Raw genomic sequence first — 27,112 nt, 5'->3', positions numbered from 1 at the left:
GTGTTGAGAAGTAGGCATTGATTGAATTGAACCCCTTAGGTATTTAAGCTGACATTACAGGAGTGAAAATATAATGGTACTAGGTCTTGCTATTCTGCTGCTTTCAATTATTTGCTCTCCACCAGTTTCTTCAGAAAAAGAAAAATGAGCAGGGGTGCTTACCTGGAAAATACAAGGGAAGACATGGACTTCATTAACAGGGTGCTGACAAAAAGATCTATAATGGAGGAAATTAGCCAGCCAGCCAGGATTAGAGCAGCACTTTGACAGAAGAAGGATTAATGTTTCTAGGGAAGGAGACTGGCTTTTGGCCACTCTGTGCCCAGATAATGCTCCAGTCTCCATGGAATCTCCTCTTCATCGGGATCAGGAACCATTATGAAAATGGAGAAGAGAAAAACCTGCTGACCAGGCACCATGTACTCAAGAAAAATAAACACAGTGGTATTCAGAACCATCCTCAGAAGGAATCAGATTTAGATTTATCTGAAGACTTGACAAGCTTCCCTGGAGCAGAGTGGAAGTCATAAACCTGACCTATGCAATCTGAAGCTTCCCCAATGGTCCTGATTACTATTGGTCATCCATATTGGCACTAATGTTACTACCAAGACTGAAGAGAAAAGAAGTGATTTCAAGGCTATGGAGGAGAGCCAGAGATTATGTTTCCTCTCCCAGCCAAAGGAAAACACCCCAGCAGGGGTGACAGCTCCTGGGTTAACGGCACAGTTTTGTGGATGGTTTGACAGAAGAGTCTGAACTACTTGACCATGGGGTTTTGTTCCATATGTATTGTTGGGAAGAAATGGTGTCCACTCAACACAGAAGAGAAGGAGCATTTGAGGACACTGTCTCACAGAGATTGTGAGGTGTTTTTTCTAACAACATTTGAAAGAGACTTTGAAAGTGGCCAGCCACAAATCTCTCATGTGGAATCACAGAGAGAAGGAGAGAAGAAAGAAATTGATAGGCATTAAGAGAGAAAAGAAAATCATGAGCAACCTGGAAAATATCTTCGGATATTTGTAGACAAATGCCAGAGATCTAGTGAGTAAAAGCAAATAACTTTTGGAAAAACTATAGTTTTAGTAGCATCACAAAGATAGGATGGCACACTTCAGTAATAGTTGCGTATAAGAATACAGCTTGCTAAGGAAAGATGGGTACAGGAAAGCAGAAGATACTTCATTTTGTATCAAATCAAGCAAGAGAAAAAGATAATGTGTCTTGGTGAAAATAAAAAGGAGGAAGTAACAGTATGTCATGATTGGGTGTTATTTTTTATTATAGACTATTGATCTATTCAGAAAGAGGAAGTCAACACTTCTGACTTTTTCTGGGCAACTAATAAAGCTATTAAAAAAGCTTTCTCATGAGATAACAGTGAATTTTAGTTACTCAAATATCAATTAGAAAAACAACATGGTAGTACATAAAAGGTCCATCAAGTTCTTGTAATGTTTTATGGATGATCTTTTGCTTCAAGGGGTAGAGGAAGTTATGAGAGACATTACTAACTTGAATTTCATGACAAGTAGGGAGGAACTGATTTTGATTTCAAAGATGGAAGGTAAATTGGGTGAAAGTGATCATGAGACATTCTACCAAAAATAGACTTCTCTGCTCTAAGAAAAAGAGGAAGAAAAACCATGCCTGCACTGCCAAGTATGGATTGCACTGTTATGTAGAAATAGTTAAGCTAGCTTTCATCAAGGTAGTCTGTATACTAAAAGCAGGCTTGTCATAACAGCAGCATAACTCATTCTGTATGAGCTAATTAACCTCCTTTCTGCATGGTTTAGGCCTGAGCTCAGTCATTTAAAGCTAACCTAGATTTTTTACAGAGAACAATAGACTCATTTTTTAATTAAACATACAATAGCTATGTGGGAAAAAAAAAAGAAACAGAGGAAGCTTAGGTAGACTGTGTTGTCATATTAAGAGCTCTTTAAGCATTTAACAAAAAAAAGTCCCAATAAGGGGACATAACTGAAGGTGGATATAAAAGAAAAGGATTAGCTTGTAAAAATAAAATCACAAAGCCTACAGTACAAAATGAGTGACAGGTAAAAAAGGATATAAAGGACAACAGGAAAATGTTCTGGAAATATATTAGAATTACCCAAGTACTTAACTAAATTTATCTTAACAAAGAACTTAGAGAAAGAATGGGTTAAAGACTATTTAGATTGTATTTATTAAAGTCAATAGGGCCCGAAGAATTTGCTTTAATAATATAGCTAAAGTAATTTCTGAATTGCTAGAAGACTATGCAGGTTCCAGGAGACTGGAGAAGTATAAGATGTATCTAGAGAAAGCAAAGCCTTCCAGGTGAATTTTAATTCTTAGAGATATTCTGTAAGAAATTTTGTGATAAAGCAGTTAACATAGGTTTGTCAAGAACACATAATCTAACACTAATCTAATGTCCTTTTCAAGAATCAATTTCACTGGTTCAGTAAAGAAACAGTGGATTTCATAGATCTTGAGATTAGTGTAGTTTCGACACTGTCCTGTGAAAGATTTATTAAAACAAAAAAAAAACAGGGAAAAAGCTAATTTATTTCTGGGATGTATTAATAGAAATTCCTTTCATGTGTAATACATGGGATATAATTACTCTGTTTGGTGTTGATGTCTCAGGAGGGCTGCTACAAGGAGCAATGTACTTTAAATAAAGACAAAATTCATACTGGAAAGAAGCTAGAGGAAAGCAGTAAGAACAAATTATATAATGAATGCAGTCTATGAGGAAGATTAATGAAATTGTTCTTCCGTGAGAAATGGAACATATACATATACATATATAAATAAATATATATATATTTACACATGCGTGTGCACACACACATATTTATAAAATATATGTGAACATATAATAAATATTGTCCATTTCTACTAGCATGGACATGTATGGCAACAAGGAACACTGCAAAGAAAATTCAGGTTGGATACTGGACAAAACATATACATAAATGCAGTTAAACATTGGTGCAAACTACATGCAAGTGTTGTAGAATTTCCCTCAAACAGGTGTTTTTATAAAGTGATTAGACAAACAGTCCTTGTGGATGATCTATGTCAATGGTTTTCAAGCTCTGCTCCACAGTCTCCTAAGATCCTCTGAACTACTCCTAGGAGGTCCCCCAAAAGGTGATTACAAAACCAAACCTATTCGCAGTATATACAGCAGTTCTCATATTCATGTTTATGGGCCCACAAACTGAAAATGTTTGAAGAACACTGATCTACATATATCCGATCCAGCCTCAGTGCGGAAATAAGATTAGATAATCTCTTGAGGCCTACAAACCTATAATTCTTTTATTCCTATGTGACAAATTATATCCCCTCTGTGACTCAATTTTTTACTTATAAAAATGCAAATAAAAGTATTTTCCTGCCTCACAACAGATTGTGTCAATAAAGGCATTCAGCTTGATCAGATAAAATGACAGTTATATGAACTACAATGTGCAGAATTGTATTTACTTCCCCTTCCATAGAATTTTTCTTAGATTTGGAACACCTGGCAGAAGAACTTTATCTCCTATCCGGGCAGCATCTGTCACACACATAACTGTCACAAGGAATCTCACAGAACTTGCTTTATATTTGCAACTCTCATTTAAATGCAAGTAAATACTCTAAGCTCTTTTGAGAGGTAATAAAGAGTACATAAAAGGAGCACTTGCGATTAAGAGCACTTTTATTATAAACTTTTACAAAAGTTTTCACAAAATATTCATAGCTGCTAGTAGAACTGCATCTAATACCGTCTTTGAGTAGAAAAGCCCCCAGTCAGCTGAGCAAACGATGCACACAGGCTCCAGTGAGGCCCTCAGGCCTCCCGCCTGCCCTAGGCTGCACCGTCGCACATCCAACCCTGAGAAAGCCTATCCAGGTACCTGCTATTGTGGAGGTAAAATGTGGAGAAGATCAACCTGAATGTACTGCTGGGTGCATGTTAAAGCTTATCCTCCCTTGCCATCTGGGACACAGCTGTGTGATGGTGCTGGCACAGAGGCAGAAGCTGGTGGCCCTGTGGGGCAGCAGGGACAGGGAGGCAGAGGCTCGTGGCCCTGTGGGGTGGTGGGGACAGGGAGGCAAAGACTGGTGGCCCCGTGGGGTGGTGAGGATGGGGAGGGAGAGGCTGGTAGTCCTCCAGGGCAGTGGGGCCACCTCCCCCCCATCGCCCAGGGCCGCATTTTCATGACAACCCATGATCTCCAGGGAGGTGTGAGCTGGGGACATGGGTGGCCCCTGGGTGTCAGCGGTGGCAGCAAAAGCTTGAGTGAGTGAGGAAGACAGAGTGTGTGTGCGTGCACACGTGTGGGTGGGTGCATGGGCACTCTGCCTCACAGACACCCCCATGCCGGGTTGGGGGGGGTGCCCTGCCCCATGGAGACCCCCAGGCAGGGTGGGTGAGCACCCTGTCCCACGGAGACCAGTGCAGAGGGGCGGCCACCGCTCGGCCGGGCCCGGGCCCGGGCCCGGGCCCAGGCCCAGGCCCAGACTCCCCGCAGCCGCGTCGGGCCGCAGAAACGCCGCAGCCCGGGCGAGGGCGCAGAGCTCTCGGCGCCGGCCGCCGGCGGCCGCCGGCGGCCAGCGGCCTCCCGCCGCCGGCTGCCCGAGCCGCCTTCCCCGCCTCCGACGTTATATATGGGGCGGGCCCGGCAGAGCGGCTGCCTGCTGCCGCCTCTCGCCGCGGCCCGCAGCGGCGCCGAGGCCGGCCCGGGGCCGCCCCATGGCTTTCGTCCGCAAGCGGCGGCTGGAGCGGGAGCGGTGCTCCAAGGAGAGGTGAGCGGCCCTTGCCCGCCGCCCGGCCGGCGGGGGTGCGGGGGGGAGCGGGGCCCGGGCCGGGGCCGCGGCTGCCGGGCGGGGACGGCGCCCGGCCCGGCGGGCGCGGGGGCCGAAGGGCGACTGCCGCTCTCGTGCTGCTGTTGTTGTTGTCCTTATTGTCTTAATCAAATCGCCTTCGGGTCCCTGCAGGGGAGCCTCAGAAGGCATAGAGGAGACCTGGGAAAATAATACCGGTTGGCTTCCCTGAACTATGTGGAAATAGTACACGTAGATTTATTTATTTTTTTCCAGTCCTATTAGTGGTGTGGCGTTACAGCTCTGTTTCGATATATATCATGGTTTCTTTTCTCTCTCTTTTTTTTTTTTTCCTGAGCAGTATAATCAGCATATTGTCAACCCTTAAATTACAGACTCTTTGGCGGCTCCTTTATGTATTAACGCAATTACCCCGTTCCTTCTGTTTGACTGTAATCTCTATTTTTTGTTCCTGTGGCCAGCTGAACATAGGAGAAGGACGTATCACGGTCACTTGTTGTATATCCTGAATTTTGTCCCCTACTTTTAAGCAGTGCTGGGCTTCTTTCCAGGCGGCCCCGCTGCGGCGCAGAGGCCGGGCCCCGCGCGGATCCCGGCTGCGCGGCCCTGGTCCTTGTCGGGGAGAAAACCGCGTGACGAGGAGCGTGCCTCACGCTGTCCCTGTAACCTCTGATTCATAGCGGTTCGGCGTGTTTAGCCCCTGCCGCTTTTAAGGTACTTTCGACGTGCGAACATATTCCGGAGCACTTTGTCTTTTCTTGGGTATCTTTTTCTCCTTGCTTTGGGGATTGAGTTGTGTGTGAGGGATGAGGGGGAAAACAAACAAACTTCCTGTGCAGGAGGAAAAGATGAAGATTTTTCAATTTGAGGTAAAACATCTTCAGCCTAGGAAAATATAGAAGAATGACTATAATCATTTTGATCAGGATGCAAAGTCTCCTCTTACTGAGAAGCCTAGGAAAAGTCCAAGACTGATCAGATTTGTCCCAAAGAAAGTGGTCTCTAAATCTCTTTCAAAAAGCCTTGAAAAACAAACCGACTTACCAACGTCTGCCAGCATTACAGGTTTGCAACTATTGAAAGTCTCTAATGAGAAATATTTTTCCTTGGTTATATTTGGAAGCCTTTTGGGATCTTTTGTGTTATTATTTGGGTTTGTAATTTGAGCACATCAAGATAAGTCTTGTTCACATTTGTGCTTGTAGCTTTTCCCATGTAGATATCTGCAAACACATTTCTCTATTGCTTTCCCTTGCTTAACAATATTTATGTAAAATAAAATAAATTTATATGTATTTTGTACTATATGATGAATCTTTTTCCCTTTCTCTGTTCCGGTGGTTTTCTAAATGAGGAAATCCTGAAAAAAATATATATATATATTTTTAAGTGCTTAAAGCTTTTTTTTTTTTTTTTAAATTCTGGCTTCCGTTTTCCTTATAGTTCTTCCTTAAAAACACAGAAAACTTTAATTTTAAAACTTTAATTGAAGGGATAGCCACTGAGAGCTTTTCTTTCAGCCTTCTTGCCAGGTAATTGTTAGAGAGACATCAACTCCTGCTTAAATGTTTTATAGGTAGATGACCAGGATTTTTTGAAACTTTGTGGCAATGGTGCTTCATAGTTCCTTTGTTGTCATTTTTTGGATAAAGCAGTGTACAAACATTTAAGCTATAAAAGATTTGATAAGAGTACAGAAATTGACTCAAAAGGAGGAATAACAGGAAAACAGGCAACTTCGACTGTGAAAATTAGTAGTTAAAAAGTTAATCTTCTTCTATAGCTGGTTTAGAGGTGGGGAGAAAGACAAAATCAGTTTTAAGTGATCTGAAGAAAAATAATTTCCTCTGAACTGATTAGGTGGGCCACTTTAATATCCGATTACATAAACCTACTTTTCTGATTATATACAGTTTTCTGGAAGAAAACAGGAAAATACTAAATGGTTCTCTGTGTGCACAGTTTGAGACCAAAGAGTAAGGTTTACTTTACCCTTCATTAAACAGATCCAGCTCCCTATTGCTTAGGGATAATTCTGGAAGGAATCTTCACTTTGAACTTATGCGTACTGGTAGACATCTATTTTCATTTTCCCCAGGTGTTCAGTGTAAAGAAAGATGAGATATTTCCCTTTTTAATTATAGTGGTGCTGTGTGCATGCTTATGAATTTAATACTTAAAATATCTAACGTTAGTGAGGAGGAGTTTTTTAAAAATAATTTTAATTACAAAACTTCAAATTAAATGCTGTGTTTTTTTGATAAGCTTGTTACTCTCTTTACAGAGCTCTCTGTTCTGCTGGCTGTGTGCCAAAATTCGGGCAAGGCTCACAGTTGATATAGAGGCTTTTTATAAATAGTTATGTTGGTCTGTTGTGTGCACTGTGCTTCCTGTTCAAGGAGTTCATCTGTTTCGCTGTTAACATCCTTCATGCAAGACATAATATTGGCAGCATGCACGTCCTACAGGTGGATCTTTTGTGTGATGATTGTCTTGGGTTGGTTTCTTTGTTTTTAAATCTGTAGCCCTATCTTGCCCTTTTGGGGCAAAACATACATAATAAAAGCTGTTATTCAAATATCAGCAATTGAGTCCTATAACTGGCATAAGCAGCAAGTATAGATACTTTGCTCCTGCTAGGATGAGATTTAATATTGCACTTAATTTTATATAGCTGTGGGCTGCTGCTGAATCAGGCTGGTCTGCTTTCTTGTTCCTGGGAATGCGCTCCCACGGTATCGGGCAAGTGATTGTGCATTTGCAAGGTGTGTCAGCTCAGCCCCTTGATCTGACTTAAAACCATTCTGCCCCAGTAGTTTTCCAGCTTGTGCCTCTCTGGTTGCTTGAAGTGTTGTAAAGGAGAATTGCTGGTGGAGATGAAGTGAGGCCTACCATTTCAGAGCAGCCTGTATTTACGTTGAATTAGGTGTTAGTTGGATATTTTCATGTTATGTTTTTATTTTTATTAGAACTGTGCTAGAGCGTAGACCAAAAAATAATCCTGTATTTGTTGTCTAAGTGTGCCATTCTGCAAGCTGTTGAGTTCAGTGGGATTCAGTAGAACTATTTGCAGAAATGAAGCTTAAAAGTGCATGTGTTGAAATCTATAAATAGTACTGCTGTGTTTCTAATGAAAGGAAAGGTTTATTTTTTGAAGGCTTCAGAATTCTGATACTCTTTGCTTATTATAGATGGTTTGATACGGTAGTTTGACTGTCAGATCATCTAGAAGTGATGGAAATGGTTAAAAATTAAGTCACTGCTTAAGATTTTAAAGCAGATCAGTGAGGCATCTTCTCCTCTGGATGATATAAATGGGATCTTGCCAGGACACCGGTCCCTGCACATTCATTTCTGTGTCAGATTCTGACAAGTCTGGTGCTTCAGTTGGTAGGTGCCATCGGTATATAAAATAGGGTGTGGGTTTTTCCTTGTGGGTTTTTTTTTTCCCCTCTTTGTGTCGGTGGATCTTAGATGAGTTCTTTGCTAACTGAAGTATGGAGGGATGTACGCATTAAGCACAAAGTGAAGTTCTGAAGTAAACTAAGCCTGAAACTCTTATTTGGGGGATATTTGATAGTATTTTGGCAGGACTTCTAAACCTCAGTTTGTACTTTGTAAAATAATTGGCTTCTCTTCTTTATGCTTTGAGCAATGCCTGGAATGTTTGGGTGCCATTTGGGTTCCCAAACCTTATATACAGCAGATGACATCATATGAGGTTAAGCTTTGCAAGTGTTTTCTTGCTGCTTGGTATCTTGCCTGGTTTTCATATGCGTCTTGGGTGTGTTCTTGGCTCATGTTCCCTAGCCCTTCTCTGAGTGGCAATTATACAAGAGCTTTTTTTAAAAAGGCAAAAATAAATGAATCACTAACATCTTTGTTTTTGAGACAAAGCCTGGAAAAGAGCAGCCAGAGTTCTTGACTGCTTTGTTCACTTGCTACACTTGTGTGGTACCCATCTTTTTCTGCTGCTATAGATTAACTTCTGTTTTCCTTGGCAAGGCACTTTTTTCTGAAGCTGCTTGTCTATGCTGATTCCCTTTGCAAGGGAATACCTTTGACATCATTTGCATGTGACTTTTCCAGATTTTATTAATCAATACAATTTTTCTGGGATAATACAAAATTAAGAATATGTAAAATAAGTCTTCAAGCAAAATTATATTAGCAAGACTTAATTTACCTCTTCCTTAAGTATAGCTACTTACCTTTTCATCTCAAATAGGTCTGTCATATTATTAAAAGATTAGCTCCTAACTCCACAGGTTCTGTGTACTTCTAACGCCGATTGATGTGGGTGAGAACTGAAGATGCTCCAACACAGAAGGTGTTACGGCCTCCAACAAGGCTTTCTATGGAAAAAATAACACAATGTAGTGCTATATAATTATCCACTGCCTTTCCCCCTGCCCCAAGCCCTCAGACTGATACAACTGTGACTGGATTCTGAGCAATTATTTAACTTATATTTGACTTTGAAATATCTTACTTCAGTGTCAGACCTGAGAAAGTCCTTGTGTTCTTTTAAGTTGTCTGTTTTTTTTCCCAACTATGCAAATTCTTATAATAGATGTTACCTCACCTAACGTGTCCGCACTCCATAATAGCATGTCCCCACTGCCACCAAGCTTCTGCCGTTGACTTCAGATGTGGGGCGCTCATTAAATCTGAGCTATAACAGCTGAAATGCCCTTCCAACCCTTCTGAAGTTCAAGACTTTCCCCTAATTGGTGGCTCTCACTTCCTCTCATCCTAGAAAGTGAAACTGCAGCTTCTCGCTTTCCCTAGCAGCAGAGCTGCTGCAAAGACTCACTGCGTCAAAGGGGGCAGGTCTTACTTCTGGCCGTGTTGGGCAGGTTGGCTTCTGGCCCCAGCCCCGTCACACAGTACTATCTCTGGTACTTGCTGGTCCCTTCCAAGAACTGATTCAGATTACTACACCCATAGAAAAATGCCCTGGGAAAACTATTGAGTTCTAAACTGAAGCTTTTATTCTTGTATATGTGCTAATTTGATAGTGTCTTCAACTGGAAGTAGCTTGTCTTCACAACTGTAAGTGGCAATTGTTGAGGTCTTAAAAGTTGGTAGGCTAGGTTGGACAGGGGAAGCTACTGAAGCTTCTTTTGAGTTCAGTTCTTCAAATGATCAAATATATTAAGCAAATAATCCTTTTCTGAAAAGTTTCCTGAAAGCTTGTTTGTTATTGGTGAGACTTTTAGCATGAAGACCAAACTGTTAAGAAGCTAAAATGTAGGGCACTGAACATCTTTGAAACTCTGTCCCCTTACAGGTGCTTTCATGGGCTTTGAGCTTTCTTTGAAAATCTTGTCTAATTTTTCTAGGTCTTTGTCTTCTACAGAATAATATATTGCCTTTGGAAATAGTCTAGTATGTCAAGTTCGATATACAAGATAAGTGATCCCTGAAGAGATGATTGTGGCTCACTGACTTCATCAGTATGTTGTGAGCAATTAAATAGCACGGGGACTACAAAATTTATGAATGTAAGCATGTAAAATGTGTCTTGGTTATTAGGAAGCTAGCACAAATATATCCTACAGTACACTAAGGTTTTACTGCTTGATTTTGATCTTGTGTCAACAGATATTTCAGTTGGTTTCCATGCGCTTTCCAGGAGAGGATGTCTAGTTAGAGGAAGATAATGCTATTGTTAGTAAATGCTAATTAAATGATTTATTCTTAGAAAGTTTCAAGTATCAGTTGGGTTATACATTGTGAAAATGGTTTAAAATGAGCTACTTGCTGATGAAGAAAGTAGATAAGAAAAATATCTCAAACTTGATCCTGTTATGTTTGCCTGAAACAGAATAATTTCTATTCATTTTATTATGGTATTGTAGGAATACAAGGTTTGGGAGCAGTAGGCACAAACAGAATGTCCATCTTAAAAAAAAAAAAAAAAAAAAAAAAGTCAAGTGTTTGCATTAGAACCATGAGCTTTCTCCAGATGCTACTTCTTGCTGATAATTTAAAAGAGGAAAAAAAAGTGTTTTTTTGTTTTTGGTCTAATAATGTAGTCATGCATTTCCCAGTTGATCCTTTTGGTCTGCTTTTAGGAAAAAGCATAGATGTTATTAAAAAAAAAGGGGGGGGGGCAGGGACAGGACAGTTTGGTAGCTTTATTGAAGTTGTCCAGTGATTCTAACTGGAAGATCTTGTTTATATGTTTGTCCAGCTTTAATTGCTCAGACTGATTTTTTTAATGCCTTAGAGTCAGCCTTAAGGGAAAGGGAAGGTAGTCTGGGAACAGATGTACTTAGCTTTACATGTCCTCACATTGGCTTTGTGATCCCGGCTGTTCTTCTGGGGCAGTATAGTAAGTCAAAGGCTTAATACTGTACACTGGTTAATTAAGCAGCATACAGAATAGTACTGCTGCTCAGTGGATTGAGACCAAGATACAGTTCCACACTGTTATACGATTAATCAGTTTCTTAAGCAAAGTATCATATATTTTTGTTACCATTTTTTTCCCTGTCTTGCACAGAAGAATTAGATTATTATAGACCTTTATCAAACATGCTTACAAATTCCGGTCATAGGATTATTTAGCAGTTGGTAGTATATAAATTTAAATGTCAGTCATCTTTATCACGAGTGTCTTTGGAATTCCTTTGTTACTTCTTTGGAGAACAGTCATCGTGCTGACTAGTCTGAAGTCTGACTGCTTAGCTGCACGTTGAAGACTGCTTCAACTGTACAGCTGTAGTAATTTTCTTATTTTTTCAGGCCTTCACAATACTGTTAGCCACAGATGCAACACACCAGAGATTGATCTCCCTTGCTATCTAGAAACATTTGTTTAGCCTGCTGGCAAGCCTGAAGTATCATTCTGTGTGTAGTGATGGTTCTCGAGAGGGACCCTGTTGATACAGTGGCTCTATTTAAATGGCAGAAGTCTGTTTTGTGAAGATAAAAGCTCTGTTTTCTATTAATATCTGATTTTTTTTTTTTTTGGCAGCCCTATGAATCATTAACAAACACAGGCAAATGAATGAAATTTAAATGCTTAGGCAGCAAGGTTTGAGTTGAGTTGGGAAATCCCAGAAGGTTATTCCTGAGATCATGTCTCATGATTCCTGAGGTTGCTTGTTAGCAGTAACTTGCTGTGTTTGGCTAACAAACCTAGATCACTTCCTCTGGTTGTGATGTAGGTTTGAACATTTATGTCCCACTTCTTGTATTGTAACTAAACTTAGAAATGTATTCACGGAAATGAAGATGAACAGGGATTATTGCTGGGGGCAACTGAGAGAGAACAGCAAAAGAGAGGGAAATCCTAAAAGCTCCAGGGAGTTAAAACACACACTGGTAATGGCCTGAAAAAGAATGAAACACAGGTTTGATCTGTGTATGCAAGCAGTTGAACTCTAGTAGAAAGAATAACAATATTTTTCTTAGCTTGTGATGTCTTTAATAATACATCCTTTTGTCCTGGTGTAGAAGCGTACAGAGAAATCTTTTTTGGTTTGAGCAATACTGCATATCCAAGATAGGTAGAACTTTTGAGGTGCAATTTTTCTGATAGAATCTTTGGATTAAGCTTTAATTTATTTAAATAAATAAGCAAGGGCTTGAGAAAGCTGTCAGGCTGGACAAGCGACTCTTAGCAGCCTGAAAATATTGCAAGAAAATGCAGTTAGAATAAACAGACTTGCAAGAAGGAGAGTAGAAACAAACACACAGATGCCTGGAAGAGACTGCAGAACCAGCTGAAAGGTTTCAGTGATGATGGGGAGAAGATGTGAAAACATGTATTTGGCCATATGACTTTTAGTGTTTGGGGGAAAAATGCTGCAACAGCAGCAAGAAATACAACCCATTTTCAAGACAGCAAGAAATGAGGTCACAAAGTGAACATGTTACGCTGTAGGAGGTTGCTGGTCTACATCTAGAAGAAATTCTACAGAGATGCTACCTGTAAGAACTGAATAGTGAGTGGTCTTACGGAAGAGAGGCCAAGAGAATAGCAGTGAAATAGTAAATTGGATGCTGCAGTAACTATTTTATTTAAAAAGGAAGAAACCTAGAGTTTCCCAAAGTACCTAGTTAAAGACCAGTTAAAACAGCCTATATGAAGAGTTTATCTTGAATTTTCATGCATGCCTTGTGGGTTGTTTTTTCCACAAAGTCATCTGATTCAGCAGGAGTGAAGATAATGCAAAGGGCAGTATACCTCAAATTTTTCTGGTAGCCCACTGTTTCTTGTTTTGGGAAGGCTATTTGGCACATAAGCTATGAGTATAGAGATATGACCATTTCTAAGGGATTGTTCCCTAAAAAATTTGAAAAAACTATTTTCATTTATGAAATTTGGTTTATGTAAGTGTCTTGTAGTTACTATGAATAAACTTCTGCTACTTGAGTAGCCTTAATGGGCTTGAACAGTGCTGACGTGTTCCTCAGTTTCTTTCAAATAGTATTTTTTAGTTTCTAGATTTTTTTTTTTACCTATGGCTATTTTCTGTTGAATATTATCCAACGTTCTGCATTGAAGGTGATACATGGCTTCTTCCCAGTTATTTGTATCCTTCACAATGGATGTGTGATCTTTCCTAGAAGAGTGCCGGCTATCTAGTTGTTCCTAATCTTCTGTGCAGCAACTGTTCTTGGCTGTATGCTGTCTTGCTCTTGTGCAATATGTTTTTTCCATACTATGTTTTGGCAAGATCATTTTGATTGTTCCTGCCCTCCAGTGCCTTGGTATCTGTTTCAGTTTGGTGTCATATGAGAATTTTAATAAGCATGTTTTTTGCCATTTTCTAGTTCATGTAAGGAAAATACTGATCCTCTGGAAGGTCACTTAGTCTTATTTCTTTATGGTGAAACACTAATAACAAGCTTGGTTTTGAAGAAGCTTTGCCCCCGCCTTTGAATAGCTTCTATAGACCGTATTTCACCAGTTTGCTTGGAAAAATACTCTGTGGGACCATTAACAGCATTGCTGTGAAGTTGATTGTTTCCCTACGTCCATAGCGCCTATTCCCTGAAGAGGGAGAGCAGGTTGGTTTTCCAGACAAATCTGGGTGTTAGCTTTGTGTAGAGGTAGGAGTGTGTGTGTGTGTGTGTGTGTGTGTGTGTGTGTGTGTGTGTGGTTTTTATATACTTTGGTCTGTGAATAATAAGTTGAGTATGCTTATATTTGCTAGAAATAACATTTTATTGGTGGATCATCGTTCATATATCCTGATACAGCCTTACTGAAGAGCTTTAAATCCAAATATGATAGCACTTGCTAGATCTGTGTTTGCAAGGTGCAGAATTCCAGAAATTTTAAAATGAAGATGACTTCAGCTGGATGATCTGTTGAAAAATGAGGTTTAATGGTAACTGTGGGACATGCTACAGATTCTTACTCTTCTCTGCCTGTTTAGTATGTAGACTGTTTCTCCTGAAGCTTTTTTCTCAAAATGCAGAGCTAGACCTTCTGTTTTAGCTTCCTGAAGGTGAGTGATCAAAATAAGTAAGAGAAGAATAATTAAACTGCTTCAAAGGCACTAAAGCCTCTAAAACTTGGATGTCTACTTTACATCTGATAGATATGTCATGGTTTCGTAGGTTGCAGTAAGCAAAGGGACTCCATAGTCATTTGAAGGACAGACTTCAATGAGAAACAGAAGGCAACTGATACTATGTCTCTTGAGAAAGGAGATGTGAAGGCAAAACCCATAGAACTAAATTGGAAACCAGAGATAATAGAGACCCATACATTAGCAGCAGTTGGGATAGAGGCTAAAGGGACTTTTGGAGCTTTGTGCTGAATTTTCTTTAAGAACTTTTTGAATGGCATATTCTGTTCTAACTTGTATGTTTTTAACATTGTACTATTAGCCTTTTCTCAGCCTATCATAAAATACATGATTTGAAAATAGGAGAGGTAAAGATAGTGCACTGACCTTTCCAAGAAAGCAGCATAGCATTAGGGCAAACAGTCTTGGATATAGAGGCTCTGAAGAGAAGGAGTTTTGAGCATATGCGTACACTCTTATTTGTAGTTACAGCAAACCATTGTTACTATGTTCTGCTTAGTGTAAGACAAACACGACAAAACTTATGTGAACAAAATACGTTTTCCAAGAATACTGTGTTTTCTATGTGAAATGTATTTCCTTAATGAGCAGACAGTTCAGTATGTAGTTCATCTCGTGAGCTCTGGACATGTTCACTCCACGCCATTTAAATACTGCTGTGGGGATACCTGGTGTGTATCATTAGCATTGTCCTGGGCATTTCGTGTAAAGCTCATCACTGGTGTGGTACAGAACTCAGGCTCAAAGCCTGGATGTGAATAAAAGTGAAGTACTTCTGCAAATCAGGCCAGTGTTGCATTTCCAACAGAAGTGATTTAAGATGTTTCTGCTCCTCCTGCTGTGGCAATACTCATGCTGCTCTCTGCAGCTGAAACTCACAGGTTCACCCTGTTATAAAGTTAATGAGCCCTGATCACTTACAGTGGTTAGTTAAAATAAGTTGTTATATAATGTAGTTTCATGTTTTATCTAATCTAGCGTATTTGGGTTTACCTTGTACCAGCACTGGCCCTACTCTGATCCTGCAGTGAGCTACTTTAGAAAACTTTTTCAAAACTCATTCTCTGAGGTTTGGTTTCTGTTGGATTAGTTCGTAAATAGGCTTGTTGTGGGTTTGAACAAGTGCCATCACTGGCACAAAGGCAGTGAAGTGTGGCTGGAGAGGAAGATAATGCCTCCTTAGAGCCACAGAGTGGCTCAGCTGTGATGTGAAAACTATGCCCATGTGTATGTTATCACTTTAAACCAATATAACCTGGTTTTGCTTCAGAAAGATCTAATCTTGTTCATTCCAAGCTGTTAGTTCCTGCCCCTCCTTTTGTGTCATCGTGTGTCTTGGCTGGGCTAAGCTGATCAGGTTAAACAAATATAAAAATAAATAAATAAATAAAAGCTGGGCATATTAGGATGGTTCTCACCCGAGATGTATGAAACAGACTCGTACCTAACCTGGAGAGATCGTGTATCTTTATGTGTACACACATTTCCACATAAGTATGTTCTTTTAGAAAGTCAGGTTAAATGAATTCATGCTAAGGAGGGGGAGAGGGCCAAATCGCTGAAGAATTCCAAACATATGACGCTATACGCTACCTGTTCTATGATGTTTTCTTCTTGAAGAAATTATTTATTTATTGTTTTGTAGGTTTTCACTGCTTCTTCTTAATCTGGAAGAACATTACTTTGAACATCACACAGCTAATCATATTATGAATAAAGGTTGCAGAGATGAAAGGTACAAAGCTCTTTCATACATTCATTTAGTGGAATCATTCTAGTCTTATCTGTTTTTAAAATATGTACAACTACTTTTTGTTCCTTTCAGAAAAATCAGAGGTTCTCTAAAGATCTGCTCAAAATCGATTATTTTTGAACCTGATGAAAAAATCCAACCCATTATCAAGGTAAACAGTGCAATCTTACAACTTTTTGGTAACTTCAGTTTGCTTTTAAAAAGCTTTTTAAAAGGAGTATGTGTTTTTATAACTTGCTACAGATATCCCTGAGAGACTGCATTAGTATAAAAGCCCCAGAACACAATGAAGGAAATAACCCTTTCACATGGTACGTGAATTTGATTTACTGTGTATTTGCATTTAACTCTTTGTAAAGCCCAAATCCCCATGTCTTCAGATATCTTATTTTCATTTTAGGGATACATCTGGAGGGATTTCTGTTGTATGTAATCAGGTAAGAACTGCATAAAACGGTTCCTTGATGTATAAATGAGAGAAGTTGTGTTCTGTAATGGTGTTGCTCTTGGAGTTTGGAGTGTTTTGTTCTCTCTCTCTTTTTTTTTTTTTCCTTCTAACTGGAAACAAAATTAATTAGTGTCACAAACCTAGCATTACTGTGAAGCTATTGATGCTGCAAATGTCAAATTATTTATGACTTCATTAAAGGATTAATTTGAAAAGATGAACTTTTTGTACTGTGCAGTTTGCGAAGGAGCTTGGGGCAATTTTAGAATTGCATGGAAAAGGGGAATAGACAGTTTACTTAAATTTGTTATTACTCATCTCTATTATTTGTTTTGGTCTTGCTACAGTTTTCTGTAGTTTTCTCCTACTTTCTGCAGCATGTATAACGGTATAACAGTGATAACGGTAAAACCATCTTGATCCTTTGAGTTCAGCTTTGTGAAAACATTGGACTCTGCTGTACATGCACCAGATAATTTTCAGTAACTGCCCTGAAACATGGGTTCAGGTTTCAGTTATGAATTGTGATTAACTTGAGTATGTTTGTACTTAATGTTAACCAACAGAATATACTTTAAGCTTTGTAAAATTGGAGCTGATAGGCATTTGAAGGCTATAAAAGCTTCAACAAAATGTTCATGTTTTCATTTCAGGAAAGAACAGAGATAAGGTGGGAAACTAAAAGATGCTAACATCTTTGTAAAATCCATTCCTTTAACAATAATGAAAACTGATGGCCTTGCTCAGTTGAGTATTGCTGCAGTCAAAAATGAATTCAAGCACTTAATTTTGTCTACTTTGGAAATGTTTGTGGATTTTGTTAAAGTAATCAGTATATTTAATTTCATCTTTGAAACTACTTCTGTGAAGAGTATAGTTTAGTTACAGTTCCTTGCATTGGCAATTTTTATTGTGTATTGAGGAATTTTTTTGTTTAAGGCATTTCTTATTATGTGCCCTGCAAACCTGAGGATGATCCAAAAAAAAAAAGAAAAGTTGAAGTGTTGCCTTTTATTTCATTGCCCTGGTTTTTGCCTCCACCGTACTTCATCAGTATGTGTTCTGAAAAATAGAATGAGTATAAAAACATCTTGGAGGAAAGGAGAATTAACTTGTGAAGTGGCAAGTGTTGGTTTAGCTATGTTTAGCTTGCCAGCCATTCTTACATCAGTGGGGAAAATTTCTGGAATATCTTGATGGGATGAGACATTAGTATTTTTTATATATATATATATATATTTTTTTATAAAAGGGATAGGGACTTCTGAATGTGAAGTACACATTAGCTGTACTCTTGATAAATCACAATCTAATTACAAAGATTTTTTTTTTTCCTGTGTGGAATTTGTCTTGTAGGAAACTGCACTTAGTGAATAGTTGGAACATCTCAAACTTTTGCATTATCTGCAGGCTCAAAAACATTGTTAATGCATAGCTGGATAAAAAGTTTTGCTTTACATAATAGACTATGAAATAGAGCAAATAAAAATAATTGTGTGTTAGATTAGCTTGTTTTCAATATATTTTTTTCAAAGTAGAATGGGGGGAAATGCCTCCAAAAAAAGGAGTTGAATACTGTAGGCTAAAGCTTTTTGCTCTGCTTACATATGCTAGAGTATGCTTATATATACTCAAGTTTTTCCATGTAAATTTGGGTTTTGGAGGCTGTCAATGCAGAAGAATGTTTACTTATGTAGAAGTAAGACCTGAGTACAAAGCAGGGGTGTGTCTTAGTCTGGTGCCGATTTTCTTATGGCCTGATTCAGGTCTGTAAAAGTCCATGTCAGATCAAAGGAATCGATTGCCATTATTATTTAATGTAGCACTTAGAGGCATCCTGAGTTAGTAAGCCTCTAAGCATACCACTCGGTTTCTTCTGATAACCTGTCATGTGGCAAAGGTCAGCTCTGTCAGCCCGTGTGATGTGGGAAGGACTGTAGGTGCTAGATGGCTGCCTTTTGGCTAAGAGACAGTATAGTGTTTGTTCTTATAAGGTTAGTATTTGTTCTTGATTGAGGATGTGACTTGAGACTGCTGCCATAATGCCTTTGGATGTGGAATTGTAGTACGCAAACTGTGGTGCTGGGCCTGGTGGAGCCACGTGTCAGGTGCAGCTAAGTCTGGGCCATGGAGTAGAAGAAAGCTGGTAGTGCAGTGTAGTATATTTTGAATAGTTCAGAACCACACTCAGGGCTGGGAGTTAGTGAGTCTGAGCCTTTCCTCTAGAGAGAGTAAAAACATGACTTATTTCTGACTTTTCAGTTCTTTCAGCTGGCAGGTAATAAGGGGATATCTACAAGCCAATGTGTTAAGGGTTAAGTCTTTCAGTAGGAGGATGTGAAGAGAAGCTTCTGAAGAAGGAGAGTAGTTTCATGTGTTTTCTGGGGAAGAGCCTTTCAAATCTGATAAAAGCACTAGAAAAACAAAGCTGTTCAAAAATGTGCTATTGAATGAGAGAGGAAGTGTGATGTTAGTGGCCGATTTGAAACTGGAAGCAAAATCTTTGATAGTGGAAAAAGAAAAAGAGTTCATTTGAAAAGGCTTATAAAGTAATTTACATTGTGAATTAACTTTATTTCAAGGCAGAACCTTAAAAGCATAAGCTGCAAAAGAAGAGACAGAGGAGCATTCTATTAAATGCAGTTAGACCTATTGTCTTTAATCTTGCAACTCTTTGAAGATCATATGATTAGAATGAAAGAAATAAACTGTTTAAATAGCTAAGCCTCTGAACTAAATTGGACACTTGTCCTTTTTTGCAGTTGGTAGTTAGCTGTTATAAAAGGTTATTGGTCTTTTTTGTAGTTCCACTAGGGTAGTCAATTAACGCAGGATATTACAACCCAGTTTTTTACTTGCTTAAATGGTATGGTTAGCTTTGCAGTCCTTATCGGTACTTCATATTTTAAGGTCTAAGTCTTTAACATTCTTTTATTCTTTCAGGTTTTTCTCATTAAAGAAAGAAACATTATTGGACCCTATAAAACAGTAAGAGTAAGTAGACATTTTTCACTATTCTTAGGGAACTAATAATTTGAAAAAAACTACGTTCTTGTTCCTGAAAGATCAAGATAATTAATTATCATTTGAGGAATACGACAATAAGGCATCAAGAAGTTAAATCATTCTGTGTATTAGATAAAACTAGTATCTGAATTCTTCCATAATTTGTTTATGATGTATTTGTTGGAGGACATACTGCTGACTCGACACTTGCTATTTACCTTGATGTGCAGCTCTGTAGGCTCAACAATCAGCCAGAACTGTCAGCTGGCCGCCACTGTTTAGTGGAAACTGCATCCTGACTGAGGACTTTTCCTCAGTTCTCATTACATCTTAAAAAAAAAGATATTGCTAATTGATATTTCCCAGCTGAGTGCTCCACAGTTCAAAGAAACAGCAGAGAAGTCTTCTCACAGCAGAAACCAGAGCTTGCTTCTGTATGCTTGGTGTCTGCTCTGATTCTGAGCCTGAGGACTTCAAGGCCTAGAAGGAAGGGTTTTTCAGCTGGAATGGGATGGGGGTTAAGAAGCGAAACCAAAGTGAAAATGCAGAGTCATTAAAACACCTCAGAAAAATATAATCCAGATCAAGGAAAAGCAATGGCATTCTAAACTTGTGTACTTGCTTTTCAAAGAACATGAGCTCTTAAGCTATTAATAAACATCATTTTTGCCCAAGAATTCTTGCCCATGGCAAGAATTGCAACAGAATTGTATTGCTCAGTATGTTTGTACAAATAAAAGATCTCAAGAGTGATGGAATACATAAATTTTTAATACCATTATGAATAGCAAAGAGACTGGAGAAGATCTCTGATTTATTCTCTCAACTGTTTTGGGTTGTTTTTGATTAAATCTGACTCTGAACTGGGATCTTTGATTTTCATTTCCTTTATGCCATTAATTCTTCATTTGCTGAACCTGCTTTCTGCTCTAGTTGTTGTATTTTCTGTTTCATATCTGTGTGCAAGACTTATGTATTGCATAAATGGCCATCACACTGTCTGTGCAGTGGGGGGGGGGAGGGGGGAAGAGAGAGAGAAAGAGAAGGGCCATTTGGAAGGATTTTCATTTTACTCCTTTGTCCTAAGACAGAATTCATTCATTCATACTTAAAACATTCCTAACAGTAATTAGAAATTACAAATTTTTTGTTGCTGCTAAATGTCTTCAACTGGGATCATTACCAGTTCCAGATGCTTCACTGAGAACTTGAGTTTCGCTTTACATTTCAGGTGAACATGTCTTGTTAACATGTACATGAACATGTATAACACTGATAAGTTACAAAAATACTGAGCTATTGATTTTGCTTTGGCTAGAAAGCTAGATGAAGAACAGCTCACAAAAGCTTTTATATTGGCTGTAAGCAATCCTTATAAACTGCGCACTAGGAATTCTCAGATCCATGCTTCTCCTGTTGAAGGGCAAGGGTGCACTCAGTGAAGTGTTACAAAGCTTTCATCCAAATTAGTGCTACTGATATTTTTTATCTCTCTTTATCCCAGACCCACTTGTTTTCTGAAGCATGTTTTTCTCTTAGATTACTGTTAGTTCAGCTCAGATAGCTTACAGTTCTGTGAAAATAATCCATATTTCCATGTTTTCTTAAATTACAAGAGGATGTTTTGATAAATTAATTCTACTGTATCTGTAGATCAGTGTCTTGAAATAGTCTTATTGATCACTTTTTAAAAATCTAACCTGAGAAAGGAAAAAGTCCTACAGAAATATGTTGATATAGTTCTATGATATATTTGAGAGTTGTCAAGGGATCCTACCACCTTTGCTGAAGACAAGTTATATGTAATTTTGGTTGATTTGCACACATACTTTTAATATACTAAAATAAAAGTATGAAAAAAAATGTACTGTAAAACAGCACTTAAGAAAGCAGAAAATTTTGTGAAGGGGGAAAAAGGATTATGCCACATGTTCTGGGTGATGGAGATGATGTGTTAGTGAGTTAGAAATGACTGGTTAAAACAGGTTATGATTACATTTCTGGATCATTCCAGCTCAAAACAGTTGCTGTAGAGAATGATAATTTGTATAGCATAATCTTTCAAGATTTGATGGGTTAGAATTTTTTGTCTAAAAGGTAACTGCCTAAATGTATCATGTCACTTACTAGATGGAGCATGTACTAATTTTGTATTTTACAGACATTCAGCCTATGTTAATTTAAGCACTGCAAAGCTGTTACATTGCATTGTATTAAACAACTGACCAAATATTGTCCACAAAGAGCTTTACCTCAAGGAAGATACATTTGTGAAGAAGTTAAGATTTCACACCTATCTTCAGTATGTGTCAGGACTACTACAACCTCTGAAAAATGTACTTTGACCAGGTTTTATAGTGTTTTAATTTTAGTCTAATTGAGTTTTATTTTAGACCTATTTGTAGTAAGCATACTTTTTGTTTTAGGGTAGAACTGAATACTTATTCCAGCTGGATGTTGCTGGGAAACTGGGAGATGTTGTACAAACGCTACATCAGGTACGTGCTATTTGATATCGTTGCACGTTTTGTCACAGCTTCTTCTTTGATGTTTAAGGGAAGCTTTCTTTAATTAAGTATTTTGAGTAACTTCTCATTCTCAAGGTGAATTTTTGGAGTGTCTCTTTCTAAAATGCAGCAATTGAACATAAAACATCTAGTTCTGAGAGGGCTCTTAAGCTTCTTCCATCAGCTGTTTTCTATCACAGAATCACAGAATGGTTGAGTTTGGAAGGGACCTCTGGAGATCATCTAAGTTCAATTCCCCTGTTCAAACAGGGTCACCTAGTGCACGTTGCACAGGATTGTGTCCAGGCGGGTTTTGAATATCTCCAGAGAAGGAGACTCCACAACCTCTCTGGGCAACCTGTTCCAGTGCTCTGTCACCCTCACAGTGAAAAAGTTTTTCCTCGTGTTCAGATGGAAGTGTCTGTGTTTCAGTTTGTGCCCGTTGCCTCGCGTCCTGTCGCTGGGCACCACTGAAAAGAGTCTGGTCCCATCCTCTTGACACCCTCCCTTCAGATACTTGTACATGTTAATAAGATCTCCTCTCAGCCTTCTCTTCTCTAGGCTAAACAGGCCCAGCTCTCTCAGTCTTTCCTCATAAGAGAGATGCTCCAGTCCCCTAATCATCTTTGTAGCCCTTCGCTGGACTTGCTCCAGTAGTGCCACATCCCTCTTGTACTGGGGAGCCCAGAACTGGACACAGTGCTCCAGATGTGGCCTCACCAGAGCTGAGTGGAGGGGGAGGATCACCTCCCTCGACCTGCTGGCAACACTCTTCCTGATGCACCCCAGGATACCATTGGCCTTCTTGGCCACAAGGGCACATTGCTGCCTCATGCTTGACTTCGTGTCCACCAGCACTCCCAGGTCCTTCTCAGTAGAGCTACTTTCCAGCAGGTCAGTCCCCAACCTGTCCTGGTGCCTGGGGTTATTCCTCCCCAGGTGCAGGACCCTGCACTTGCCTTTGTTGAACTTCAGGAGGTTCCTCTCCGCCCACCTCTCCAGCCTGTCCAGGTCTCTCTGAATGGCAGCACAGCCCTCTGGTGTATCCGCCACTCCTCCCAGTTTTGTATCATCAGCAAACTTGCTGAGGGTGCACTCTGTCCCTTCATCCAGGTCATTGATGAATAAGCTGAACAAGACTGGACCCAGTACTGACCCCTGGGGGACACCGCTAGCTACAGGCCTCCAGCTAGACTCTGCGCCGCTGATCACAACTCTCTGAGCTCTGCCATTCAGCCAGTTCTCAATCCACCTCACTGTCCACTCATCTAGCCCATGCTTCCTGAGCTTCCCTATGAGGATGTTATGGGAGACAGTGTTGAAAGCCTTGCTGAAGTCAAGGTAGACAACATCCGCTGCTCTCCCCTCATCTACCCAGCCAGTCATTCCATCAGAGAAGGCTATCAGATTGGTTAAGCATGATTTCCCCTTGGTGAAGCCATGCTGACTCCTCCTGATCACCTTCTTGTCCTCCACATGCTTAGAGATGGCATCCAGGTTGAGTTGTTCCATCATTTTTCCAGGGATGGAGGTGAGGCTGACTGGCCTGTAGTATCCCGGGTCCTCCTCCTTGCCCTTTTTGAAGACTGGGGTGACATTGGCTTTCTTCCAGTCCTCAGGCACTTCTCCTGTCCTCCATGACCTTTCAAAGATGATGGAGAGTGGCCTAGCAATAACATCCACCAGCTCCCTCAGCACTCGTGGGTGCATCCCATCGGGGCCCATGGATTTGTGGGTGTCAAGTTTGCCTAAATGATCTCTAACCTAATTCTCCTCGACCAAGGGAGAGTCTTCCTTTCTCCAGACTTTCTCTCTTGTCTCCAGCATCCGGGATTCCTGAGGGGTGGCCTGAGCAGTAAAGACTGAAGCAAAGAAGGCATTCAGTAACTCTGCCTTCTCTGCATCCTTCGTCACCAGGGCGCCCACCCCATTCAGCAAAGGGCCCACATTTTCCCTAGTCTTCCTTTTGCTACTGATGTATTTGAAAAAGCCTTTGTTGTTGTCCTTGACATCCCTTGCTGTATTTAATTCCAAGTGGGCCTTAGCCTTCCTCGTCGCATCCCTGCATACTCTGACAGCGTTCCTATATTTCTCCCAAGTGGCCTGTCCCCCTTTCCACTTTCTGTATACTTCCTTCTTCTGGTTGAGTTTTGCCAGGAGCTCCTTGCTCATCCATGCAGGTCTCCTGCCCCCTTTGCTTGACTTCCTACTCATAGGGATGCACCGCTCTTGAGCCTGGAGGAAGTGATGTTTGAATATTAACCAGCTCTCTTGAACGCCCCTTCCTTCTAGGGCCCTAACCCATGGGATTCCTCCAAGTAGGTCCCTGAAGAGGCCAAAGTTTGCTCTCCTGAAGTCCAGGGTTGCAATCCTACTTAGTGCCCTGCTTCCTCCTTGCAGGATCCTGAACTCCACCATCTCATGGTCGCTACGGCCAAGGCTGCCCCTGACCTTCACATCTTCAACCAGTCCTTCTTTGTTTGTTAGGACAAGGTCCAGCAGCACACCTCTCCTCGTTGGATCCTCCACCACCTGTGTCAGAAAGATATCATCAGTGCTCTGCAGGAACCTCCTGGACTGTTTGAGCCTGGCTGTGTTGTCTTTCCAGCAGATATCAGGGTGGTTGAAGTCCCCCATGAGAACCAGGGCCTGGGATCGTGAGGCTACTTCCAGCTGTCTGTAGAAGGCCTCATTGACTTCCTCTTCCTGATCAGGTGGCCTGTAGTAAACACCCACAGCAGTGTCACCCATGCTAGCCTGCCCTTTAATCCTTACCCATAAGCTCTTGACTCGCTCTTCATCCACCCCTAGGCAGAGCTTGATACATTCCAGTTGCTCTCTCACATAAAGAGCAACTCCACCACCTCGCTTTCCTGGCCTGTCTTTCCTAAAAAGCATGTAGTCATCCACCAGTCATGCAAGCTATCCCACCATGTCTCTGTAATTGCAATGAGATCATGGCACTGTGACTGCACAAAGATCTCTAACTCTTCATGTTTATTCCCCAAGCTGCGTGCATTGGTGTACAGGCATTTCAGAGAGGTGATCAAGCATGCGGGTTTCCCAGGAGGGATACAAGAGGATCCTCCACAGTCATGTCCTGTGCACGCTTCCCCCGGCTGCATGCACCTGCTGGAGGCATCCCGATTTGAGCCATGTTTTGCCGACTGCCCTGTCTCTATAACTCTCCCCTTCCCCTATCTTTCCTAGTTTAAAGCCCTCCTTACCAGGCTGGCCAACCTGTTGGCAAAGACACGTGTGCCCCGCTTAGTGAGGTTTTCTATGTAGAGTGGTAGTATATAGATAAAATAATAACATGATAATGAACAAACAAACAAAAAAGGCCAAGAAAGCGTGTGTTTTCTTTTAGTACTCTATCACCAAGAATGCTAAATCCTCCCTAGTTTCTATTGACTCTGAGCTGTGTGGGAGATGTCTGTGGTATTTCACTTAAAGTTTACTATTCTTTAGCTCTACAGGGCCTCTTGTCTAGATAAGCTGGGAGATCAAGCTGCCATGGTAAGTACCTGATGAATTCTATTGGAATATCACTGTTAGTAATGAAATGTTTGCATTTGGATCATGAACCATATTAACTATTTTCTCTTCTCTCCCCTCCCCCCCCCCAATCAGATAACTGCTATACTGCAGTCACGTTTGGCTAGAACTTCATTTGATAAAAACAGGTATCTTCCTAGTAGCTTTCTACTGGAAAATGAGTTTCAGCTTGAAGGGTTAGTCTATTGTTTCAGTGTTTAATAAGTGCATGTTTGGGACACCGTAAGCTCTCTAATTCAGAGAGTTATGATCCATTTTAGAACAGAGAATGGGAAACTCTGTGTTGTGAAGATAAACCTAATACCTTTTTTGTCTCTCTCCAAGTTGTTAAGTTTATCCATGAATTTGTTGTAAATGAGGCATTAGTATATGCCAGAAAAGACTTTGTCAATGTATTTACTGCGCTGAGAATGGTGGAGAATGTAATAACTTTCCTTTCTGAAATGCCTGTTAAAGTACAGGTCTGAACAAACAGCTCTTTGTGCCTAAAATAGTCTCCCTTAGTAAGGTCCCAATCCAGATGTCCCAAGGTAATAAGTTAACCTAATACCTTTCTAAAGGATTTCAGAGAGTGACTTTCATTAAGTTAGATCCAGAGGTAAACTTACTCCCTTTCTTCACTTGTAGATTTCAGAGCATTTCTGAAACGCTGCATATGGAATGCAAGGCAGAAATGGTGACACCCTTGGTGACTAATCCAGGGCACGTATGCGTCACTGATGCAAACTTGTACTTTCAGCCTCTTAATGGATATCCTGTAAGTGTCCAGTGAACAGTCTCATGTAGATGTGTGCACTCTGCTCTCCTAGTGGACAGTTCTCTTTTTCTATATTATTCCTTTTAAATGCACATGGAACACAGCTCCTAAAAGACTCAACTTTCAATTAAGATCAAACCTTTTAGTTTTCTTCTAATTTAGGCAGCTCAACTGCGTTCAGTGTGTCGCAATACACTGAGATGTTCTGTGTTTATTGCTTGAAGTTGACCTTTTGCTGAAAAAGCACAGAATGTCTTTTGCTAATTGTCCGTTAATCCAAAAAAAATGCAGAGTAGGTCACCTTTTTTAACGTTTCATTCAAGATAAATTCAAAATCTTACTCCGTGGTGCAGTTCCTACCTGTGAGAGCTTTACGTATGTTTAGTTCATGTCAGAAGATCTTAGCTATGTGCAGAAGAAGGCTTTCTAATTCTTGATTAAATTGACCATTCCTTCCTCTAGAGGAGAAATGAGTGTATGTCATGGACTGATTACTGCTTTGAAGCTTTGTTCCAGAAGTGGCAACAAAAATCTCAGCAGACTGCTAATATGTTTAAAAACATGTCTGGACTAGTAAAATCTGATTCACTGCTGAACATGAAAAATTGCCATTCAATTTCTGGCCATAAGATGGCACTATTGGTGAATAGTTTGCCCAGCAGCCCCACGACTTCCTTATTTTAATATCCT

At 40.1% G+C, this 27,112-nt stretch overlaps 1 protein-coding gene across 4 annotated transcripts in view; it reads left to right on the top strand.

The window, feature by feature from the left end:
* The first annotated feature begins 4,626 nt into the window (after nt 1-4,626).
* The window catches only part of NSMAF (neutral sphingomyelinase activation associated factor), a 46,235-nt gene continuing 23,749 nt past the window's right edge, over nt 4,627-27,112 (top strand). The window contains exons 1-10 of one of the 4 annotated variants that reach the window (XR_010883291.1): nt 4,627-4,800; nt 16,039-16,128; nt 16,219-16,297; nt 16,390-16,457; nt 16,547-16,583; nt 19,538-19,588; nt 22,027-22,098; nt 25,579-25,626; nt 25,741-25,793; nt 26,293-26,422. Coding sequence is in view for 2 of the 4 variants with exons in the window: in XM_067290486.1 (XP_067146587.1) it covers nt 4,748-4,800; nt 16,039-16,128; nt 16,219-16,297; nt 16,390-16,457; nt 16,547-16,583; nt 19,538-19,588; nt 22,027-22,098; nt 25,579-25,626; nt 25,741-25,793; nt 26,293-26,422 (681 nt within the window). In the remaining 2 variants the exon portion in view is untranslated. The remainder of the gene's footprint in view (nt 4,801-16,038; nt 16,129-16,218; nt 16,298-16,389; nt 16,458-16,546; nt 16,584-19,537; nt 19,589-22,026; nt 22,099-25,578; nt 25,627-25,740; nt 25,794-26,292; nt 26,423-27,112) is intronic. The other 3 variants (XR_010883290.1, XM_067290486.1, XM_067290485.1) reach the window with 3 other exon arrangements.

The sequence above is a fragment of the Apteryx mantelli genome, chromosome 2, assembly GCF_036417845.1.
Source record: "Apteryx mantelli isolate bAptMan1 chromosome 2, bAptMan1.hap1, whole genome shotgun sequence".
NCBI lineage: Eukaryota > Metazoa > Chordata > Aves > Apterygiformes > Apterygidae > Apteryx > Apteryx mantelli.
Note: the sequence above shows the minus strand (reverse complement) of the source record. Positions and strands in the feature narration are given on the sequence as shown.